This window comes from Haplochromis burtoni, unplaced genomic scaffold (genome assembly GCF_018398535.1).
Source record: "Haplochromis burtoni strain Fernald_Lab_line unplaced genomic scaffold, NCSU_Asbu1 Contig_285, whole genome shotgun sequence".
NCBI lineage: Eukaryota > Metazoa > Chordata > Actinopteri > Cichliformes > Cichlidae > Haplochromis > Haplochromis burtoni.
In genome coordinates, this window is record NW_024582646.1 from 269,042 (window position 1) to 292,047 (window position 23,006).

General features: G+C 39.9%; 2 protein-coding genes across 2 annotated transcripts in view; both read left to right on the plus strand.

Annotated features, from left to right (window-relative positions):
- The window catches only part of sptbn5 (spectrin, beta, non-erythrocytic 5), a 66,295-nt gene extending 60,276 nt beyond the window's left edge, over nucleotides 1-6,019 (plus strand). Inside the window, exons 80-81 of the mRNA XM_005940981.3 lie at nucleotides 3,102-3,298; nucleotides 3,779-6,019. Of these exons, the coding sequence (XP_005941043.1) occupies nucleotides 3,102-3,298; nucleotides 3,779-3,933 (352 nt within the window). The 3' untranslated portion in view covers nucleotides 3,934-6,019. The remainder of the gene's footprint in view (nucleotides 1-3,101; nucleotides 3,299-3,778) is intronic.
- Nucleotides 6,020-17,794: 11,775 nt separating this feature from the next.
- foxg1a (forkhead box G1a) lies at nucleotides 17,795-22,661 on the plus strand. Its single transcript, XM_005940982.3, has one exon. It carries the CDS (start codon nucleotides 18,178-18,180, stop codon nucleotides 19,501-19,503), a length of 1,326 nt encoding a protein of 441 aa, XP_005941044.1. The 5' UTR covers nucleotides 17,795-18,177; the 3' UTR covers nucleotides 19,504-22,661.
- The last annotated feature ends 345 nt before the right edge of the window (nucleotides 22,662-23,006 follow it).

Genomic DNA, 23,006 nt, shown 5'->3' on the forward strand with positions numbered 1-23,006 from the left:
GCTCAAGTATGTAGCGAGCTTCACCTAATATGCTTCCATGGCCAAGCAGCTTTATCCAAACCTTACATCACCAAGCACAACACAAAGTGTCAGATGCATTGGTGTAAAGCACCTCTATCGGTCTCTGAAGCAGTGGAATACCTGATCTCTTCTCTGTCTGGTATGACAGTGTGAGCCAGAAGAACTGCACATGTCTGACAGCATTTTGCCGTGTGTGACCTTTCCTCAACCTCGTGGAAAGCCTTCACAGCAGAGTTCACAGCTGCAAAGTGTGAGCTGACATCATATGAAACCCTATGGATTAAAAATGGAATGTCACACAAGTTCATATGTACTACTATGTACATATGATTTGGGGCTATATAAATAAAACTGAATTCAATTGAAATGAAATTGAATATGCATGTAAAGGCAGATGAGTGATTACTTTTGGCAATATAGTAAATGTCACCTGCCTTAATAGCGAGGTATTTTCAGCCAGGACATGCAGTGGCGTGAGTAAGTAGTGATGTGACCAGCTAAGGATTCAAATAGTTGTAATAGTGAATAAACTGTCTTAATTAAAGTATATACATCAAGATAATGATAATATTAACAAACATATGAAACAACAAAGTCTTCATTCAGATGACATTAAATCATCCCGTAGTTATCCTGCTATGAGCTTATTACAGTGTTCTATTGAATAAATAGGATTTTCTCTCTGATATTAAAAGGAAAGCTGTGCCTCATAATAGTTTGAGGTACATTTATTTAAAATTAACAAAACATTATTCAAAGACTATTTATTTTAGCTGTGTAAGCAGCCATAACATTTCTGCTTTGGTCCTGTGAATTCTGTTATTAAATTAAGTTGCTGGAATGGACAGAGTCCCTAATACAAAGCATTACAGGCATGGTTTTTGGGGTCAGAGAGGACGGTTGTCAGTCACACGTGTTTGATGGAGTTTCAGGCTGGAATGGTTTCCTTCAAACTGTGTAAGGTAATTTGACTTTGACTTTCACATCTACCTATTCACACTGTGCACTGTGGGGACACTAGGCACCTCTGAGGTGGGTGAGAGGCCAAAGAAATGAAACTCCCCACCAACAGGATTTTTCTTTAATGAGATACTTGGACAAGGTGAATTACATTCAGCGGGCACACAATAGCGGAAAAACACACGGTGGCACAGGACACAGCTATGGCTCTATTCAGCTGTCATGCATTGCATCTGCTTTCGTTTGCTGCATGGTGATGAAATATGGAGCACTGCAGTGACTGCATGACTACAGCAGTCACAAAATACACTGACGAAGGGATTTCTGTGGGACAGATTGAGTACGTTTATTTAACAGGTACAGAAATTGACATGTAAAAAGGAAATGCTGTGGTTTTCACAGCAGTTAGTGGTGGGGTTATTTGTTGAGGAACTGAATGCTAAAGTCCTGAGCTCAGACTGGGATTGTTGTTTTGAACTGTGGACTAACCAAAGGCTATTTTAAAAGATCTGGATGTAGTCTTTGGTCTAGATCGTAAATCCTATTGAATAACAATTCTTTACAATTCAATATCTGTAGATATTGTTCTCGTGTTCTGAGATCCATCTGCTTACTCCTTTCCAGCCTTATCCTCTTTTCTAACATGGCCACGTCTTTCCCCAAAAAACAAGATAGTAACAGCCCAAATGCCAGACTTGAGGCTTCATAATGGTAGTCCACAAAGGAAGGATTGTGGCATGGAAACGGTGTGCTTGCTGGATAAGAAGATATAGCTTTTAAATTAAATAAACTTGGGTTTTTGTTAATGCTGATTTGTTTTCCTAGTATTTGCCTGCTTCAAGGCTTTGTGTTAAGCTAGAGTGACCATGTAATATCCTAGTCCTGTCAGCTAAAAATTCACAGGATTTCTAGAGCATTCACAGGATTCCAGAACTAGATGTAATAAAAATTTAATGCATTATATAGTATATAATTGAGGCATAACATACTCAAAGTATAGGCAGTACAAGCACAAGCACTGGCTGGCGCCTCTCAGCAGGCTTTCAGAAGTTAGTCAGGTGGAAAGAGAAGAAGGAATTGAGTCTTCTAAGGGAGCGAAGCCTTAAAGAGACAGGTTGTTTCAGAGGATGAACCAGGGGCTGACTGTAGGGCTAGTCAATGATAAATAAGGAAGTAAGGATTTTTTTTTACCTGTCAGCCTGAAAGGCTTATGGGGATATTGTTCGTACCCTGCTGGGCGGCCAGGCAGCTAGGCGAGAGGTGTGGATAATTCAAGAATGACGTGATATAGGATTTTCAACTTATCATAGGTGCATCTACTCAAAGTCTGACCTTCAATTTATTTGATTTGTTGTTTTTTTTTTAAATCTAGCACCCAATCACAATAACAGTCACTTTATATGTACCCTACCATAATACAGAGAAAACCTCAACAATTAATGACCCCTGTGAGCAAGCGCGTGGTGATGGTGTTAAGAAAAATTTAACATAGAAGCCTCTGGCAGAACCCGGCTCAGGGAGAAGCAGCCATCTGCTGTGACCAGTTGGGGGGTGATGGGAAGGAGACAGGACAAAAGGCATGCTGTGGAAGAGAGCCAGAGATTATTAATAACTAATGATTAAATGCAGAGTGACTTCTAAACACATAGTGAGTGAAAAAAATGTGAGTGAAGAAAAAACCTCCACCTGACCTCAAAAACTTGACGTGAAAGTCATATGTCAAGGTTTCGGAAAATCTTGTGAACAAGGTAACGCCACCTAGGATTGTCAAACTGCTACTGAAAAGCTTGCATGAGTTTAAATATCCTCTGGCAAGATTGTCTAAAAGTGTTTATGAATGCAATAACTCAAGACATCATCTAGGAATTGTACATTTTTACCATATGTGAGGCTGAGGGGTAGCACTGGTGGCCACCAGTATTTTTTTTTTTGAGTGGTCTCGCAAGTAGAGACAGAAATGACTGTAATAGTTAGCCCTTTAAGTAGAAAGCTTGTATCTCAGATCTCCCCCTGAATGTTGCCAAAGACTAGTTTGAGAATCATGTAAAACAGTTACTCAGAGTCACATGGAAGGGGTACAATAGATACACTAAAATTAAAGATGACTTGTTGCTACTCAGGAGAGCGTCATCTGTCAACCTCAGTTTGGAGAAGCTGGCTGAGTCTCCAGATGATTCCTCATCAGCCAAACCTCTCAGCAGGAGAGCTGAGAGCCTGGAGAGACAGTTATCCTCAGAGGGCCAACCTCCACCCAAACCCCCCCATACCTACTACAGCAGACATAACTATCCTGATGGAGGGGAGGTCAGGACGGCAGGTGAGACGTCACAGCAAATTTAACTGGTTTTAAAACTTGTCTCAGTCAAGTTTCAGCTTCTGCCCCATGAGGGCCAAGAAAAAGGATAGACTGCTGTAAAATGTGCATTTAGAACCATGTTATGTTAGGCAAGTGTTACACCAGTGCCAGCTTATGTGCACACTGACTTTCACAGGATTTATTTGCACATCACTGCAGAAAACATATCTTAACGTTTGTTCCACATGATTACACATTGTTTCAAGGATGGAGTTCATTTCCAGATATTGTTAATGCACGCATATTACAGGTTTCAAATGGAAATGCAACCTTGGAGTCAGAGTTGCTGAAGATTTTATCAACGCAAACTCCTTTTTTTCATTTTGTCAATCATTTGGATTTGTAATCCATGCATTACTATAGTTTTTAACGAAGCACTGAACAGCGCTTAGATGACTTCTATGTCAATAATTGGCCTGATTGTGACTTGATGCACTGCAGATCCACAGAGTCTCCAAAGCCAGCCGTCAGTGCCTCCTCCTGCTTCTCCTGACCCCCAGGACCCGCCAGCTGTGAGCCCCCAAGTGATAGAGGACCCTGTGAACAAAGACAAGCCAAAAATGAACGTCTTTAGAAAGTTTTTTTCTAAGAAGTAACACTTTGGTTTCCATCCATATATCTTGTGATGCTGTCCATCTCAGTCTCGCTTCAGATTTGGAATATTTTTGTTACCATCAACAATAAGGATACAAAGTCTTGACATGACTCTGCATGAAGTTTCATAGAAATCACATCATATACCAAATACAGATTTTCTTTTAACAAGTACCTTCAGCAAATGAAAGGAGGTTATGCCCAGCACAGACGAAATGATAAAGTAACGGCTCATACCACTACTAGATTTGTGATTGGCTGCTTATTTTCCATATTTGCTGATTATCTGCTAGCAGCTGTGCAACCCACCTCCAGCCCGGCTCCTCTTTTTCATATTGTCTGACTTAATCTGTGCTTCTCTGTAGTGTACTGGGTCTTACTGCTGCTCTCCCTGTCTCTGTCATTCTGTGTATACACATGGAAAGGTAACGTAAATAACTGCAAATGAAAATACCATAATCTTCTTTTACTATAGAAGTTCTAACTAAAGTAGCAATCAAATACAAAAAAAACCCCAGCAAAAAAAAAAAAACTCCTTAAGAGATTTTTGGAGAAGCACTTTATGCCATGGCCACAGTAAGGAAGCCTGTTGTCTCCCATATGAGGATTTGAAGCAGCCAGCAGGTCAGCAGTTCTACAGCAGCTACAGACAGATGTTAATGATGTGTTTACATCACCTCTAATGAGAATCTGCTCTCGGCCTGATCCCAAACAGTTTAAAGTGACTCCATGTGAAGACTTTGACTGCACGACATGATCACTACTTTATCAAAATTGACACTTGCTCTCATACAGAATGATTGACAGCAAATCAATTCAAGCAAATTTGTCACATTTAACTGGAGAAAAGATTCGCGAAGATATCGTTCAGCAGAGATGACGCTCTGCATTTTCACACAAAGAACTTTGGCTAATGATTCAACTCCATTTATTTATTAATGAGCAACAAATCCAAACATCTCCAGTCTCATTTTCTCCTCCATTCAATCAGATCAATAAGTGAATCAATAAAAATAATGAGTCAGATTGAAACTTGAAGAAATCATTTGGCAAAAGAAATTAAACTCAGTTGAAGTGTTAAAGTGAGAGTCATTCAATAAAACTGAATCAAAAACGTGACGTAACGTCATCATTTATCTGTATCTGTTTCTGCAGATCAGACTTCGACAATGTTACTTATCTTTTTCTGTATTTGTTTGATTGCTCTAAGATTGTTTATTGATGTGTTTGAATTGCTTTAATAAAATGTATCCATGTTTCATTATCAACCATTATTGAGCTCTTTCTCTCACTGGAACTATGGTAACGATTGGCCACATGTTAAAACTTCATCAGTGTGTTGACTCACAGCACCAGTATGTTCACATGTTCAAAGGTCATCTGCCTGGACTTCAAGGGTCACGCAGAGAACATTTAACCATCGTCATCTTAGATTTGAACTCTGTGGCACTGGATTTTGGTGTTAAAGGAGGCAATCTGACTTTACTGAACACCATTTTAAATATCCAAATACTTAAATATCTAAAAAGAAAATGATTATTGCTAAATGTCATGCACCAACCTTTGGGGCTGAGAAATTAAGCTATTGATGATGTGCCAAAATCTCCACTGACTGTTTGAGGCTGTCTCCAAAAGCAGTGGGAATGACAACATCTCAGCTGCAAAGTGGTTGCCCGAGTAAAACCACAGAGCATGAGCATGCTGAAGCAAATTAATTCTTCAAAATTGCCAATGTTCTGAAAATTTGATCACTACAGACCTCCAAACTTCATGTAGCCTTCAGATTAGCTCAAGAACAGTGCATAGAGAGCTTCGTGAAATGTATTTCCGTGGTCCGAGCAGCTGCAACCAAGCATTATGCAAAGAGTCAGATGAAGTGGTGTAAAGCAAACTGCCACTGGACTCTAGAGCAGTGGAGACGTGGTCTGTGGAGTGACAAATCACGCTTCTCTGTCTGGCAATCTGATGGACGAATCTAGGATGGCGGTTGCCAGAAGAAATGCACATGTCTGACTGCATAGTGCCCTGTGTGACGTTTGTGGAGGTGGTGGTGTTTGAGCTGGGCTTAGCCCCTTGCATACCAAAACACTTTGGACAACTTCATGCTCCCAACTTTGTGGTGATGGTTTTGGGATGGCCCCTTCCTGTTCCAACATAACTGTGCACCAGTGCACAAAGCCAGGTCCATAAAGACATAGATGAGCGAGTTTGGTGTGGAAGAGTTGAAGTTGTTGTAGCTGCAAAGGTGGCTGACATCATATTAAACCCCAATGGATTAAGAGTGAAATGTCCCTCAAGTTCCTATGCATGTGAAGGTAGACGAGCAAAAACTTGCTTATGTTTTTCTGAATGTAATTCTGTTATTTTAGATATGTTACTAAATAGCCAACATCTGTTATGAGTTGATGACGAATCCTACTTCCGGGCCTAAAGTAGTCTGCGTTTAATATGGCTTTTGTGTTGTTAACATGTTTAATGTTATGTATTTTCTTCTATTTGATCTCAAAAAGCTCCTAAAACAGTCAGTGATCACTGTTGACCTCCCTCGGCTTTTATTACCGCTAATCATTTATTTAAGCTCAGTTTTTAAAACCTTAGGATGTAACTACAGCCCAGCCCATGCAGCAGTATATGAATGACTAACCTCATATTGTGGATGGATTATCTCGTCATTCTTACTATTCGGTGCCATTTGAGTCCTAATGACATAATATGGTATATTTAGTGTAAAACTTGTCTAATGCTTATTTCTAAACCATTTTCTTGTATGTTTAACCCCCCTCTACCATAGAACACATTGATATATACACAGGATAAATACATTAAAAGTAAATTACTTTTATTTTAGCACAAGTCACTAAAGTACTATGTCCCCAGTCATGCTTGCTCGACTTCAGTTACAAATATAACTTAAAAAAAAAATAAAAATCTAGATTTTTCATCATTTCTGGATTGGCTTATTTCTAATGTTCCTCATCAAATGTTCTTTTTTATTATTAATGCATGTTTAATACTTAAAATCTTTAAAAAATGTTGTGTCCCTGAATCAACTGTCACCCCTGTTACTCTGATAAGAATTCCATAGAACACATCACCTGATTATTCTTTTAGTCACATGACACTCCCAGATGTAACATATTTTGGAGGGAAAACTTTCAAGAAGAAGACGAGTAAGTACCACTCTTTAATCAACCCTTTTTTCAATGTTTTAGCAAGATTTTGTAATGTGGCAAAGCATAACACGTCCAACCTGTTACGCTTATTAATAATGGAAACAATTTTTTTTTTGTAATTTTTATAATATGGCTAATAAACATGTTAAAAATGGTTCTTAGTGGTCACCATGTACTAGCTTGTTGTTCATCATACTAGTAGTAATGGCTAAGTTTAGCATAAAATCTCCCCCCTGTTACCGTCACCCCTGTTATTGCTATGCACTGTAACATGAAATTTCCTTGCAGATTTTAAAAAGGGACATTGTAGCTTTTAGAAAATGTAAATATTACTATAACTGTGTATTCAAAACAGTTATTAATAGAAAATTGAATGTCCTGTAACAGGGTGGACATTTGGCACGTCATGGGTAAAGACTTTGATTTTAAAAAATATTATAATATAATATCCTTAGCTGGACCAATACATTTTTCTTATAGGTTGAAAATCCCTCTTTTAGATGAAATGTTAAAATAATTCAAAATTTTGTATTTTTTGATGAAGAGTGATCACACTGAAATGGCACCGAATAGTAGGAATGACTCATTAGTTTTCTCGAGTGTCCTTTTACAGCATCCTGCCATGCGATTACATTTGTTCCTGACCACCGAGAACACTCACGTTAACTTTTATCGAGTGGAAAAAAGTTAGCTTGTTTATATTATGCTAACATAGCTGTGTCGCTAGCGGTCACGTAGCACATCATTATATACCAGCTAGCCCAACTTCAGTAACCCTACAAACGTCACTGCTGTTTAGTTTTCTGTCTTCATTTATGCTGGAAGTGATAACAGAGCTGTACGTTTTAATTTGTTTCCAAAACCCCGCAGTCAGGACATGCTATATTGTATTTAGATAGAAGCTAGCGAGCTAACTCCCTGCTAACTTCTAACTCCGTTAAATGTCATAAATTCCATTTTCATGGATGCCTGGATGTTAAACTCAATTGTTACACCTGGTAGAGCAGAACACTGATCATTTTATTAAAGATGAAAGACTTTAGACAGTTTTTCAACTCTCAGTAATGCCATAGTGATCGTTTGATATATGGACCTGCAGCGGAGTTTAGGCCCAGACACGGCTAGTGACGTCAGACTAAACAACTTCAAAAAACTGACAGCAGGTAAAACATTAACTGAGAAGCTGAAGCCTTTATATGTCAAGTCACATATGAATGTAGTCTCAAAATGTACATTTTAGGTTAAACATTTTTCATCAAGTATTTCCACCACATTTTTGATAAAATATGACAAAATCAGCAGTAGCAGTACTTTATTTGCCAAAACTAAAAGTTTGTGCTTTTTTCCTAGAAGTAGGTGAAATGATCGTTTCAGTGATTCTTCTAAATTTAGATCTACATGTTGTGAACTATCCCATGAGTGTCATCTGCTGTGACAATACTCTTCCTACAGTGGCAGTAATATGAAGTGGAATGGCTAAACTGATCATGCCAGTCCCTTGTAAAGTTTGCACTGACAAATTGTGGGGTGGTAGCTCAGAGCAGGTCACCTACTAATCACAAATCAGCCACAGTTCTGTCTTCTTCTTGCTTGGTCTTAATATCTTTGTATCATCTAATATCTTTTCAAAAATTAATTTAAAAACATAGAAGTATAGAGACAAATTTCTTCATTCACTGATATTGTATTATCATAAATTGTATTATAAATCATAATGTTCAGCTTTTTCACACTCAGCGCAATCTGTGCTGAGTCAGCACAAAAACAGAGCTGACTTACTTTCCTGCCTCCCTTTGCAGTCAGCTCTGTTCCAGATCTGAGTCAGAGTGTAACCAAAAACCTTTTCTTTTATACTTTTTTTTATTAATTCTAAATTATTTCAAAACCTTCTGTATACTCTGGGCAACTGAGCAGGTCAACAATGCAAAAAAAGGCATGACATTTTGGGGGAGGAAAAAAACCCTCCTTTACTGGTAATGTTATAACAGTTTCTCTTTCATGTTGTTATTGTGTGATGGTAGCACAGCTGGTCTCATAGCAGGATGCTTCCTGGTTTCTACCTCCTGGCTGGCTGAGGCTTTTTCTGTGTGAAGTTTGCGTGTTCTCCCTCAGCTCAGATGGGTTACCGTCAGGTGCTCTGGTCCTCTTGCAATTCAAAGAGATGCATGTTGGGTCAGTTGGTGATTCTAAATGAACCACGGGATGTGAGTGTGTGTTTTTGTCTGTGTCTCTGTGTTGACCCTGCTACCTGTCTGCTGTGCATCGCAACTCTCGCCCTGTGAGCTTGGTGAGACTCCAGTCCCAACATGACCTTATGGTTGGATAAGAGCATAGATGGACAGACGGGTCATGTCTTCCTGTCTGCAGAAACTCTCACTTGTGTGAAGCTCCTCTAACCGAAACGTCCTCTTGGTGTCGCTGTCGGTGCAGGAATGAGCCTCACACCGTGTCTGTCGTCCTCTTGGCGTGAACATGCGGCCTCCAGTCATCTGGTTGTATTCTTTTGAAGTCTGTTTTCAGCGCTTGTCATCGATTGAACCATTATATGATTTTGAAGTCCTCCGCACCAACATGTGGTGTTCGTCCACAACGAAAACCTTCCTTGAATAAAGCGCGAAGCGCGTTTAAAATAGATATAAACAGTCACTGCGCAGACTCCAAAAATATGGAAACAAATCGTGAACTTGTGTGCATCATATATCTGTTGTTTTTGAATTGATTTTAATTGCACAGATTTTTCATTTAAAGGTTGCCCAAAAATGAGGAATGCGCTCATGATCAGTTAATGAAAAAACTTAAAACGCAATTTATATGTTAAACAGCCAAATTAACGTGATCGAGCTCATATTTATTCCCTAATAAACGAAAAAGCGGGCATTTTATCAGTTGAATGGCTTTAAAGGTGTGACGTTTTCTTTAAATCTGTACATTTTTTGAAAGCCTATATTCGGCTTTATTTGTGGGGCTTCGAAACATTCAGCCAGTCCACGATTAAATTGTTTTTAGATGGGCTTCGTGCTGTTGGATTGTACTGCTAGTATAGAAGTATGTGACCGACCATCGGGCTTTACTGTTACCGTCCATTTTTGGTGGTGTTGGACCTATTTGTGTCCCTCCAGGCCTCCGTCTGATTCCCCCTTCAGCATTCAGCTCACGGCGCGACAGAAAGACAAGAGAAACCAGCAGAGAGCAGAAACAGCAGGAGCCCAAGGACAGGAACAGTGTGCAGAAACAAGTTGAACTTATCCAGAAACCAAATACTGACGATGGCATTTTAGCTCTCTCATTTAAACTTCATTGTGTTTCTGTGTTCGGCTCTAATGTTGCTTTTGACTGCGCGTCATAGGTGCTCTACTTTTTATACGTTAAAGGTGCTTTGGGCTATAGTAAAGTTTACTATCATTCAGCGATTAGAGGGTGTTTTAAAGAAGAAAGAAACGCATCAACCTGCTTTTTTAAATTTATTGTTTAAAAAGAGCGAAGGTCTTACCTCTGTGAGTGGACTATTGCTTTTCACACTCAAGCTGCTTGCTGGTTTTAAAGGTTTATCTCCTTTCACCTTTTCCAAAGTAATCAAGAATTCTAATTCAATCTCCCTCATAGATAACTGAACAAATATATTAATATACACGAGGAATGACAAACCAATGTGTATATATATATATATATTAAAAATACAGGAGGTTAAAGGTCCGTATTTGAACTGTGCATTATACCCGGCTAGGTTTGCACATTTAAATATTGAATCTGATATTATCAAACGTTTAGACGGCAAAAAGCAAGGTTAGGGTGACCAAGTGTTCACTTTATGTGGGACTGCACAGCATTTTCATCACCTTGACCAATCTCTCCTCCTCCCCCTTTCCCACATACAATGTCCCACATTTTGATTGGCTGTAGTTTACTAAAGTCAGCAGTCAATCTCACAAGAAACGTGTGGCTCAAAAAGAAATCCACAGATCAGCGGACGCATCCAAACAGCGGATATAACAGCGGTGCCGCTACTGTGAAAAACAAAATACACTGATGTACAAAGAGAATATCATCAAATTATTAAAAACAAACAAACACGCATAATGTTGCAGTGCATACTGTTTGTGAGCTATTTGGAAAAAAAAATGTATGAAATGAAACAGTGAATGAAATAAATGTGTAGCCTGTATAGTTGCATGTGTTTAACCTTTGCAGTGACATGTGTGAGCAGTTCAACCACCTCTCAGCATCGTAACCCCACAGTCTCTGCTGCTGGTCGCTCTATGTGGTTGTTCTCTATATTCCAGGTGATGAAAAAATCGTGTTTGTAAAAGTATATCTTGTTCACAATAGGCCTGATTCAAATAAACGTTTTATTCCTGTTAAAAACTCTTGAACTCGGCTTACTATAAAAAGAGACTTCCCAGCAGTTTAAACGGGATTACTGTAAGATCATTACAGCTGTAACATCAACGTGACACCAGATCTCCGTGTTAATGTAACAAAAGTAGCAAGATTGGTGTGTGAAAAAAGAGGGCGGTATACTATTAAAACCCAGCGCGCGGTGATGTCAGGATTTTATTGACTCACTTTAAAAATAAAGCGATATTTAAGTTATTTTCTCTCCTTTGCCACACTTTCCGTAGGGACGTTTTAATCAGTTTCACTCTCGCTTGAGTATTTATGGGATACACTGACATGATTTAAATATTTTATTGCATATTATCGCCTGCTGTTAGAACTTATATGTGAGCAGACGCAAGCAAGTTTGTCGTTTCAAACAATTTGGAATTTTCAACATTTACCAGAGAAAGTTTCAGGTGTTTGCTTTTTGCCATCACAGTCTCATTTTTATGTTTTCCAGACAGGAACTTTAAATCACACTACTGCTTGAAAAAATAACGATGTTATAAGACTGCGCACGATAAACTGAGGCTCAATATGAATGCCAACAGGAAGAGTGGCATTTGTCTCGGTGCAGTTCCACTTACCACTGCAGGGTGGCATCATCTCTCCTTCTTTGAGCTCTAAAGCCAATCAATGGCAATACTGATGTTAAGAAATCACACAGCGTCATGTGTTCAAACATTCACACTCTAAGGCAGTAAATTCTGCAGATTAACTCCATCGTCTTTGTGTAGGATTTAAGGGAACACCGATTATTTTGGTCGATCCCCCCCAACAAGGCATACTATAGGGGACAAAAATCAAATGCCCGTGTTTAAAAAAAAACACTTTGGGAAAATTACTTTGTTCCCCAAAGGAAAAAGAAATACTTATTATCATTATCTAAATAGACTTGTGAACTAAAATGTCTCTCTGATATCCTCTGCTCCTTCTTATAGAGCTGCAACAAATCCCTGAAACCACAGTAAGACCCCCTAGAACTCACTTTTGATAACCAAAAGCCTTTACAAGAACCCAAGGAGCCCTTTATTGACAGAATGCCCCATCCACCCCATAGACTCCATTAACAAGCTCCCAGACTTTATTAAAACACCAGGTTTAATTTAAGAAAATCTGAAAGCCGTCAGGGCTCACTGAAAAAAAAATCGAACCATCTAAAAAACTCTTTATTGAATCACTCAGTGCCCAAATAAACAGCCTTTCCCCAAGAAGCAGCCCCAAAACCCCCTTTAACCATCTCTTTATATTCTGCTTAGCAACCCCACAAGAATTTCCAGATTCCTGATATGGAACCAGAAGTTCCTTAGTCACATTCCTGGACTGAACTATGGAACTTCAGGAACCCCCTTCATGCTTTTCTTGGTCTGAGCTTTTTCTTCTTTACTGTCCTCTTTCTGTTGGTATTTAACAGCTTTAAGAAGGTCTTGACCTTTATTAACCTCCCCTTAAACTCTTGAGCGCCAATGATCACCATTCCCCTCCTTAAGAAGCTCTTGGATCGCAAATAACAACTCTTGAGACCCTCATAATTGAACCCACTTCTACAGTAAGCAGCAAAAGAACCTTAAAACTTTCAGATCCCACTGAGTCCCCGAGGATGCCCTCAGAGACTACCAAAGCACCTTAATGCTTTGCAAGGTCAGAAGTATTTTATTATTTGTTGCTTCTCCCTTTCAATTCAACCAGAAACACTTAAAATGAATAAAACAAATGCTGAAAATATAATCTATAAGAATATAATCTTTTTCTTTTAGTGATGGCTGAAATCCTAATTATGATCAGACAGCTGGAGGTCGGAAGTCTCTTTTGCGTTTTTTTCGCCGTAAATATGCTTGGTTTTTTTTTGTTTTTTTGTTTTTTAACTGATATATCATGAAAAGTAGAGCGATGCGCAAAAAGGTCATAATAAAAATATTTCAGTCTTCTAACAAGGTTTATTTAATGTTTCATATTCGTAAACGATTTAAGGATGTAAATGGAAACTTGTTCCCAACAGAATTAAATAAAAACAAAGAAGATTCACTTTAATCTCTTGCACAAGAAAGTTTCTGACGCTCCTATTTTGCCGGAAAATTTCAAAAAAGTTTATTTTGAGTTTCTATATTCAGAACTTAGCACTGAGTGTACTTTGATGGTTCTTTTTTTATTTGTTATACTTTTTAAATTTTTTTTCACGTTGTTTAAAGTGTTTCCCAAGTTGCTGAGATCAAGATTTACTGTATCTTATCCTTCATGACGGCGTTTGCCCCCATAAAAGAACTCAATTTCGTTTTCAGTCCCCCTTGTTAATCAGCCGTTTTTCCACGACCTCTGGATTCTCCAAATAGTAACGCTCATATGGTTTTATTTGGAGTTTTACTTGTTGCCACTTTCTTCAATGCTTATTTTTGGCATTTTAAATTACAAGGACAATAACTGGATCCTGGTTTCATTTGAATGCCCCAGCTTTTTAATTTAAACACCAGCTGTTACCCGCCCAAGCAAATGTTAGAATTAGCATCTAAAAGTCGAGAAAAATTAGAAAGAAGCTGTTGTTACGTGAATTTATTTTTTATTAAAACAAACAGATTTACATCTGGAACCGCAGAAACTACCCCTCCTGGCCTCTCTCCGACGAATCCACCTGCTGCTTTTGTTTCAGGGGACAAAACGTGTCCTTAAATTTCTGAAACAGGCGCTTTGCTGAGATGCTTTTGGACAAACTAACACCAGAGAGCACCAATTTTTATTCATCCCTGTTTTTGTCCTTCTGAGACTGGATGGAGGGTTTTCTCTGCGGCTCCTCCTCCTCCACAACCTTCCCCTCCTCCTCCTCCTCAGGTCTGTTTGGATGCTGCAGAGTCTCACAGCCCGACAGACACAATCAGGAATTTACCTCAACACATACAGACACAACAAGGAAATACAGCGACAACACGGAAGCGCTGCAGAAAACATGCAAGCTGAGCCGAACAGTCCGCTCACATCCTGAGCTTCTCTGAGCAAACAGCCAGTATGTTCAGTTAACAGACAAGCTCATAAACAAACAGCACCGAGTTAGATTACGCTGTCAAAATAAAAGCATAATGGAGAAAAGAATGTCCCTCTAAATACATTTCCTTTATGCGCGCGTTTTTACGCACGAATAAAACTAGTGGGAAGAATGAGTATCAGTTTTTTGGCACCTGCTTGCACTTGACCAACACCCTGAATCGTCTCATCATTGGTATTATTATTTGAAGAAAAAAAAAGCATTACATGAAGCTGAATCTATCCTGTATTATAAAAACTATGGTAAGTGAATGAAAGATCCAAATGAAGAAAATAAAAAAATAAAAAAATTACAGAACCTTTCCATGAACGTTTTCATCCAGCAAATTGTTCTTTTTGGTTCTGTTTATTGTAAAAGACCAGTCAATAATAATAATATGGCATTAAATCATACATATGTGAAATGTTCATATAAAAAATTAAATTCGAATTTAAAAATGATTTATTTTTAGCAAAACAGATAAAACAAAAACAAAATATAAAGCTTCACAGACGGGAAATACCATAATAATAACATGACCGGTGATGAATCTTAATGGTTTATATAACAAAATAATTAAAAACAAAAAAAGGAGATTCTGACAGACTGATGGAGTTTATTCAGACTTGTAGTTTCTGAGAATGTGTTCAGTGCTCAGTTTCTTCTTTGTGCGTTAAAAACCTTCCAGCCCGAAATAAACCGGCTCACTTTGCTACAAGTCTTCTCCTGCCTTGCTTCAGTGATGAGCGCCCGTCACTGACAGACTGCTTCACCTTTTCACAGAAAATAAATTCATATTTGTGGTTGTCTGAGAAGCGCAAACGCTTCCGTGACAATTCAGTGTTTCATGCGTAAAAACAGCGGAGCGTGTCCGAGCAGCTGGTTCATTTTTTTATTAGAACTACACAAAGAATTACGTCAGGTGTATTTAATCCAGCGCGACTCTCTTAAAAGTCGCTCTTTGTTAATAAATGAGCTTTCTCCTCTTAAATTGTAGGTTTTCTGTGTGTCAGCAAGCTGAGTCACATTTCTGCCGAAAAGTCTCCACTTTGGATGAAAACTGTGAGTTGTTGGCAGATTTCCACATGATTCACGTAAAGTTAAGAAATTCAAAGTAAATAAAAAATATGGAAAAATGTTCAATTAGCTTTATGTGGTTTCGTTTTGGACACCTCGATGCTCCAATGATGTCAAAAAAATGTGTGTGTGTGTGTGTGTGTGTGGGGAGGCTTACAATTTCGGTTGTCTTCCCCTCGCACACACTGACATCAAGATCCTCATACCACCTTAAACGTGTTAAATCAACTGTTGTGCACTTTACAGACTGACAGATTTGGCTGAGTGTGTCTCCCATTAAACTATTTAAGGTGGAATTACATTCTGAAAGGCTTTTATTTTGTAGACTTAACAGTTTTTTTTCCTTTTGTAATTATCTGTTCCAGACAACACGTGAGGGTGTTGTTGAGGGGGAACATAATATATTTATTTTTTGCGCTCATATGGAGAGAAAAACTTCATTGTAGTAGCAACAATACTTGTGATATCTGCATGGAAATATTACTATTACTGTGCTAATAACAGCGGTGTAGCTGTACTCATTTCGTCAATAATGACAGTGAATCAATAAAAAAAACCCAGCAGTGCTACTAACAAGAGGTAGTTGTGTAGTTTCAGGGGCTGAAGCAGCTGCATACGGCTGGAAGTACTACAGGCGTATTTGAGTGGATAGTCGTGTAGTTGTTGTGGGAACACTTAGCAGTAGTTGCAGTTTATGCATGAATTAAATGAACTCCAGTGAGACCAGACAGTATCTGACTTTATTCAAACAACAGCAACAACAACAAAGTGCGTAAATATTACTGCACAGTTCAATTCGTGTAGTATCTGTAAAGCAATATGTGTTCTTAGCGGTTTACTATTAACATACGATAATAATGTAAACATTTAACAATGTAAGAACAACAGCGGTATCTATTCACTAATTTCCTCTCCACTGTGACACTTTGAACTTTTTTCATTTCCTTTTCGCAATCATTTCTTCGCGGGCTGGCAACCAAATTCTGTTATAAATGTAAACACATCAACCCATAAACAGCGTCCCCGTCTTTAATTTTATGAACGTTAAAGCGGAGGCAGATAAGGCAGATATTGTGGACTTCATTGCGTACATCCCTCAGTGCCGTTAGAGCAGCAGTAAATGAAGGAGCAGGGGTGCCGTACCAGTCACAGTATATGCGTATAATTGCAACGTATCTTATTTTATTTTGTTTTATTTCTTCGAAGGAAAAAAAATTACATAAATCCCTATTTGAAATGTTATGTTAAATTATTTCACATTTTTCTTTCGATGACGGCTTAAAAAAAAGAAATAAATCTGTGAATGCGGCTTGGTTCTAGCTCTCGGCGGCCCTCGGCTCTCCACCCTTTCCCACACTCCGAGTCTCTTCCTGCCTCCGGTTCACTTCGTGCTGTTGTTAAATTCTCCTCCGCTGGGAGGAAAGTAAGTGACTACTGAAACCTTCCTTAAAGTGGCAGATTGAAATGACACCGTGTTTATGCCCGGCACACATTTTACGCACGGAGAAGCGGCTTTTGGAGAAGCAGCCCCGCAGCCTTTCTGCGCAGCGCAGTCTGCTGCGATCTGACACATAAATCACCTCAGCCTGTCCTGACCGTGTCCGCGTGCCCTCCGGATCCCCTCTCCTCTGTTTATTTTCCCGGGATGTAAACAGTTTTGGAGACGCCGAAGGGGCAAATATTTGAATCGGAGGAGTGTAAATATGAGGAGCGGCGGGGATTTGGGTTTACGCATGCACGGTGTGTGTTTTCCAGCTATGGTTTTTTGGTTTAGGTGGGGGAGAGAGTGTGAGAGGGGAGGGATGAGGGGAAGGCACACGAGTGTTGATAAGGGTGAGTGTGTTTTCTACGCTGTAAAAAGTGTCCGATTTGGCGGCGTAAAAAGGCTCTAAAGTTTCATTTTCTCTATAAAAAAATGTCAAGTGAATAGACGAGTGGGTTTTAAAAAATCTCCATTTTTTTATTCGAGTTTAATCCGTTTACAGTTCAAGGGTATGATTTCGCAGATGATTAATACGAGGACAGGGAGCACGAGTTTGAAGAAGAATAGTCTAACACCCAACGAAAATTTCGAAGCAAACGATTCGCTTTGGAAACCATAAAAACAGACTAGTTCCTGTCGCAGTTCGATGTTCATTTTGATCAAATTTCGATTCGTTAGGACAGAAACCATGAAATGTATCGGGAAGGTGGGCATTTTTTGCAGCGTGCAAGGCATTGGTGGATGTGTGTGTTTCCCTGTGCGTCATGATTGGCTGAAAGCGCAGAGGACGCCTTAATATTTAATACTAATGTTCCCCTGGTTGGCTGAGGACTGGAAAGGTCCAACCAATGTTTTTTTACTTGCTTTAGTGGCTGTGGCTCCCTAATTAATTGCAGCTATCTGTCTCCTATCGATGTGTGTGTACATGTGTGTTGTGTGTGTGTTTCCTTTTTTCTCCCCAAACCGAACATGAAATAGTTTGTTGGGCTATACTTTCTTTCTTCCTATCTATCCCCCCTTCCTTCCTTCCCGTCCTGGTTCGCAGGCAGAGACAGGACAGATTGAAACCCAGCTGTGATCGTCGCTTTTGGTCGTTGCCATTTTCCCCCCTTATTGCCCGGTGATGTTGGATATGGGAGAGCGCAAAGAGGTGAAAATGATTCCTAAATCGTCGTTTAGTATAAACAGTTTGGTGCCCGAGGCCGTTCAAAGCGACAACAACAATCACCAGAACCAGCATCACCACCAAAACCACCTTCACCACCACCACCAGAACCACCACCACCGGCCCGGCGCCGCGGACGAAGCCGAGCAGAAAGCTCCTCTTCCCGTCGCGCAGCCGGACGTTAAGGCGGACTCTAAAAGTGACTCCTCGAGACAGGAGAGCTGCCCGGACGAGAAGGAGAAGCAGGAAGAGAAAAAGGACGCAAAGGACGGAGACGGCGGCGCTGGAGGGAAGGACGGAGAGAAGAAAAGCGGCAAGTATGAAAAACCTCCTTTTAGTTATAACGCTTTGATAATGATGGCCATCAGACAGAGTCCGGAGAAGCGGCTCACTCTGAACGGCATTTATGAATTCATCATGAAAAACTTCCCGTACTACCGGGAGAACAAACAGGGCTGGCAGAATTCCATCCGACACAATCTCAGCCTCAATAAATGCTTCGTCAAGGTGCCGCGGCACTACGACGACCCGGGCAAGGGGAACTACTGGATGCTGGACCCTAGCAGCGACGACGTTTTCATCGGCGGCACTACCGGGAAACTCCGACGGAGGTCCACCACGTCCCGAGCCAAGCTGGCCTTCAAGCGGGGTGCTCGGCTGACCTCTGGGCTGACCTTCATGGACCGAGCCGGCTCCTTGTACTGGCCCATGTCCCCCTTCCTCTCTCTACACCACCCGCGGGCAGGCGGCGCCCTCGGCTACAACGGGACCTCATCGGGATACCCGGGTCATCCCATGTCCTACAGCACCATGCTCACCCAGAACATGAGCAACAACCACTCGTCATTCCCATCCTCCAACGGGCTCAGCATGGACCGGCTGGTCGGGGGGGATCTCCCCTACGCGACGCACCACCTGACAGCGGCGGCCCTGGCGGCCTCGGCGGTACCCTGCGGCCTCTCCGTGCCTTGCTCCGGGGCCACTTACTCCCTGAACCCCTGCTCGGTGAATCTACTGGCCGGACAGACCAGTTACTTTTTCCCTCATGTCCCACACCCCTCCATGACCACGCAGTCCGGCGGCAGCGGCGGCACCTTGCAGGCCGCCCGGGCTTCGGCCTCCAATTCCCCGCAGGCTCCGTCCTCCTCCTCGCTGCCCTGTGACTCTCTTAGGCCCGCTCTGTCCGGCTCTCTGCCGGCCTTCTCCTCAGGACTCTCCGGGGGGTTATCTGACTATTTTACGCATCAGAACCAGAGTTCAACCTCCAACCCGCTTATACACTAACACCCCAAACCCTCACCCCCAGCCTCACCCCTCCACTTTATCCCACCTCACCCCTCCATCCATGCATCCATCCCCTCATTCTGCCCTGAAGGAGTGAGAATCTTTAAGTGACTGGAACTGTAAGTTGAACATTTTACACTGAACATTTACATTGTACAAAAAATGACAAAATTATTATAAACTACCTACTATAGAAAAAAGAGAAGAGGCTTAAAACTGCAAAACAAAAAAGAGCAGCACTGAGAAACTAACAGAAAGCAGCCCTGAAGTTTCCAGGTATTTTTTATTATTATTATTATTATTATTATTATTATTATCTTAATTGTTATTATTATTATTATTATTGTTATTATTATTATTGCTTCTTCTTCTGCTCCATCTTCTCCAGCAGTTTTAATTTTTGTGTACATAATGTCTGTTCCTATAAGTGTCCGGGGTTTGTCTCTGTATAGTACTGTCAGTCAGCGACGTGCAATGTGATCTGAGATAAAAAACAAAACAAAACAAACAAAAACACAAAAAACAGAGAGCGTGAGGAGAGCTGCAGGCTGATTTTTCTGTTATTATTATTGGAGGAGGTATTACTTTTATAGAATGTGTATTTAAAATAGTTTCGTCTAATTTTAAGATTTAAAAAGGTAAAATAATAATAATATCTCTGATAGCCTGTTTTGCCCGCATTTTTGCAGTATTATAGGTATCATGCGGGGTTGAAGAAAAGCGGCGGAGAGTGATTTTATTTTACAAAATTGAAACACATTTTTTATATATATTTTTTTTATTTTTTGTTTCTAGCGACTCTGCCTCCCGCAGTTTAAAGTCCCGAGACTGTTTCTCCACTCGTTTAATTTCCCAGTTGAAAACTGCTAATGTACTTTCTATAGACCAAAGAATCGGTTTTTTAGGATTTTTAGAGTCAGTATTCAGCTGCATAACACTACAGGCCTAATGTGGAAAGAATTAAGGACTGAATGAGTGAATGAATGAATGGATGGGAGAAGGTGTGGATGACGGAGTGAATGATGCCTCCCTCACTGCAGAAAATATCCATTTAAACGAGATTTATATTGCTTTTTTGCAGTCTTTTTAAATTAGCTGAAACGTAAATGGAGTTTGGTGGCGCCGATTTTTTTCAGCGTCATCAGCAAAGGATTGTTAGTGCTGCTGGAGAGATTTTTTTTGCCTCCTGTTGCCTGTTTTTTTTAAACCTTTTGAATTTAACTGCTCGTGCTATAGAAAATTCAGATTTCAAGGCTGAATATTGAGCACAAATTTCTCGTTTTGCTGATGGATATTTTCCGCAGTGCAACCTGTGATGTGCTTTCTTTGACTGTAAACGTGATCGCCGATAAAAACGGACGTTCACGCTTCTTTTCCTTTTATTTCCTTTTTGTATTATTAGTAAAAAAAAAAAGCGAGCGAGAGAGAAATGTCTATTTGTAAGTTGAATGTGGGCTTTTGCTTTTCTGTTTTTCTATAAAAGGAGGAACGATGTAAAAACCCGTTTGTTTGACAAGAAAAAAATGCCTCATTATCTAATACTACTTGGAATGATTGTCCTTTAATTGTCGTCTCTAAAAAAATTTTCATGGTTGTGATACTATTGTGGTCTTATTCTTATTCCCGTGTTTGTCGCTTACAAAAGTTTAAAAAAAGAACAAAAAAAGAAAAAAAATAATCATAAAAAATAAAAATAAAAGAATAGGTTACATTCATAACTAATGAAAATCCTTTTGTCTTTTTTTATTCCTGCTGTCCGTGTTTTCACTGATTTCACTGAAAAGCATAAAAATCAATTTAGGATTATTATTGTTCATATTTTTTTAACAGCAAAACCACCTTTTTTTTCTAGATTTTAACTTAAATTTTGGATTTTCTTAATCAGATTCTGAATTATGGTTTTATGGAGAGCAAACATCATTTGATTCATTTGTGGGCTAAGGTCGATATCCCACCTCATCCACACGAGTGTTTTCCGTTTATGTTTTCCTGGAGTTTTAGTTGTTCTTGTTTACGCACACATCTGGGATTAAAAAAAAAATTCAACCTGTGCGTTACAGCTTTTACACGTGGAGATTTATGCGCGTCTCGGTGAAAAAACTGTCAAATGATGCAACCGGAGGTCGCGTTAAGGCTGCTGAAGCCTGACTGACTGTGTGAGGGTCTTTTGGTGTTTCAGGTTGTGACATTTTCTCCTTCTGAGCAGTGAAATCTGAGGCGCTGGAGGCTGTGGCCTCTGGGTTTGTGTGCAGCCCCCCTCCACCCCCCCTCCCCAATAATGTCATCTTTGCACTGTTTTATCATCATATGTTTGTTTGGTTTAAACTGCTCACAGCTCAAACCACCGTACACTAGTTGTAAGGAGCTCCAGTTTTTTCAGTTTTTTTTCCAAAGAAAAGTCAGGATGTGAGAGCAGATTTGAGCGCTGTGTCACTGATGCGTTTTAGTGTTTTAAATGCGGCTTTTCTTGCTCACTTTGCTCAGTTCTGTTTGTTTTTTTTTTTAAGCCCCAGAGCAGAAACTTTCTGGATATTTTCCCCTTTACATTTTCAGATTTGACATCTTTCCTAAACAAGAGTCAGCTTTTGCAGGCTAATTGTGGTCACTGGTGTTCTTTCTTTGGCGCTGTGCAGTGTTTTCGTCTGTCTGTGGCTTTTTATGTGTTAACAGGTGATGACTTTGATGGTGAGATGACTCTTCTTCTCTGTTTTTTAATCATTCTGCCTCATCTGATTTTTTTTCTTTTTAAGAATCAGAAAAAGATGATTTTTTTCCCCTTAAATTTAGAGATTTGTGCATTTTTTCTTGGTCAGGGGCCAAATGGTGATGGCGCGTTTTTTCCACTACAATTTCTGATATTTCCACCGTCAGGAGACTTTCTTTCTTCTTCCCCTTGGCGCTACCGTGGTTTAGATTTTGAGTATTTCAGATGCTGGTGGCCGGGTTTGCGCCTTCTTGATGCTATTTTACAGCTGAAACTTAAACAAGGTTGAAAATTTACTTCTTAAGTTTGGAACTATTTCATGTTGTGTGAAGTTAATTATTTATTTTTGTGGTGTCATATTTGTACTATGCAACGATGTAGGCTTCATGTATAGGTCGCAGATGCTTGGTTTGGTTTTTAAATCTCTCCAAATAAACACACACACACACACACACACACACACACACACACACACACACACACCTTACATTTCAGATTGTGTTAATTCGGTTCCTCAGTAAACAGGTTCACATTTCGGTTTTCAGTATTTTTGCGCTTCTGTGGAGAAGAAACATGAATTAAATCCAGCAGGAATGCACGTGCTGGTCGTGAAGTATCACATTCGGAGATTTTCTCTCTTTGTTACCTGATGCTCTGCGTTTAATTCTGTGTGGCTGCAGCTTATGTGCCACTTTCTGTTTTGTTCTTACGCTTTTTTGGGGGTGTTTGTGTGTTTCATTCAGGAAGTCTGATTCAAAGCTGAGCGTGTGCGTTTGTGTTGTGCTTTCTGCTGCTGCCA

Excerpts from the sequence above, each read along its gene's own strand:
- foxg1a (XM_005940982.3), top strand. The coding sequence starts at position 18,178 with ATGTTGGATATGGGAGAGCGCAAAGAGGTGAAAATGATTCCTAAATCG.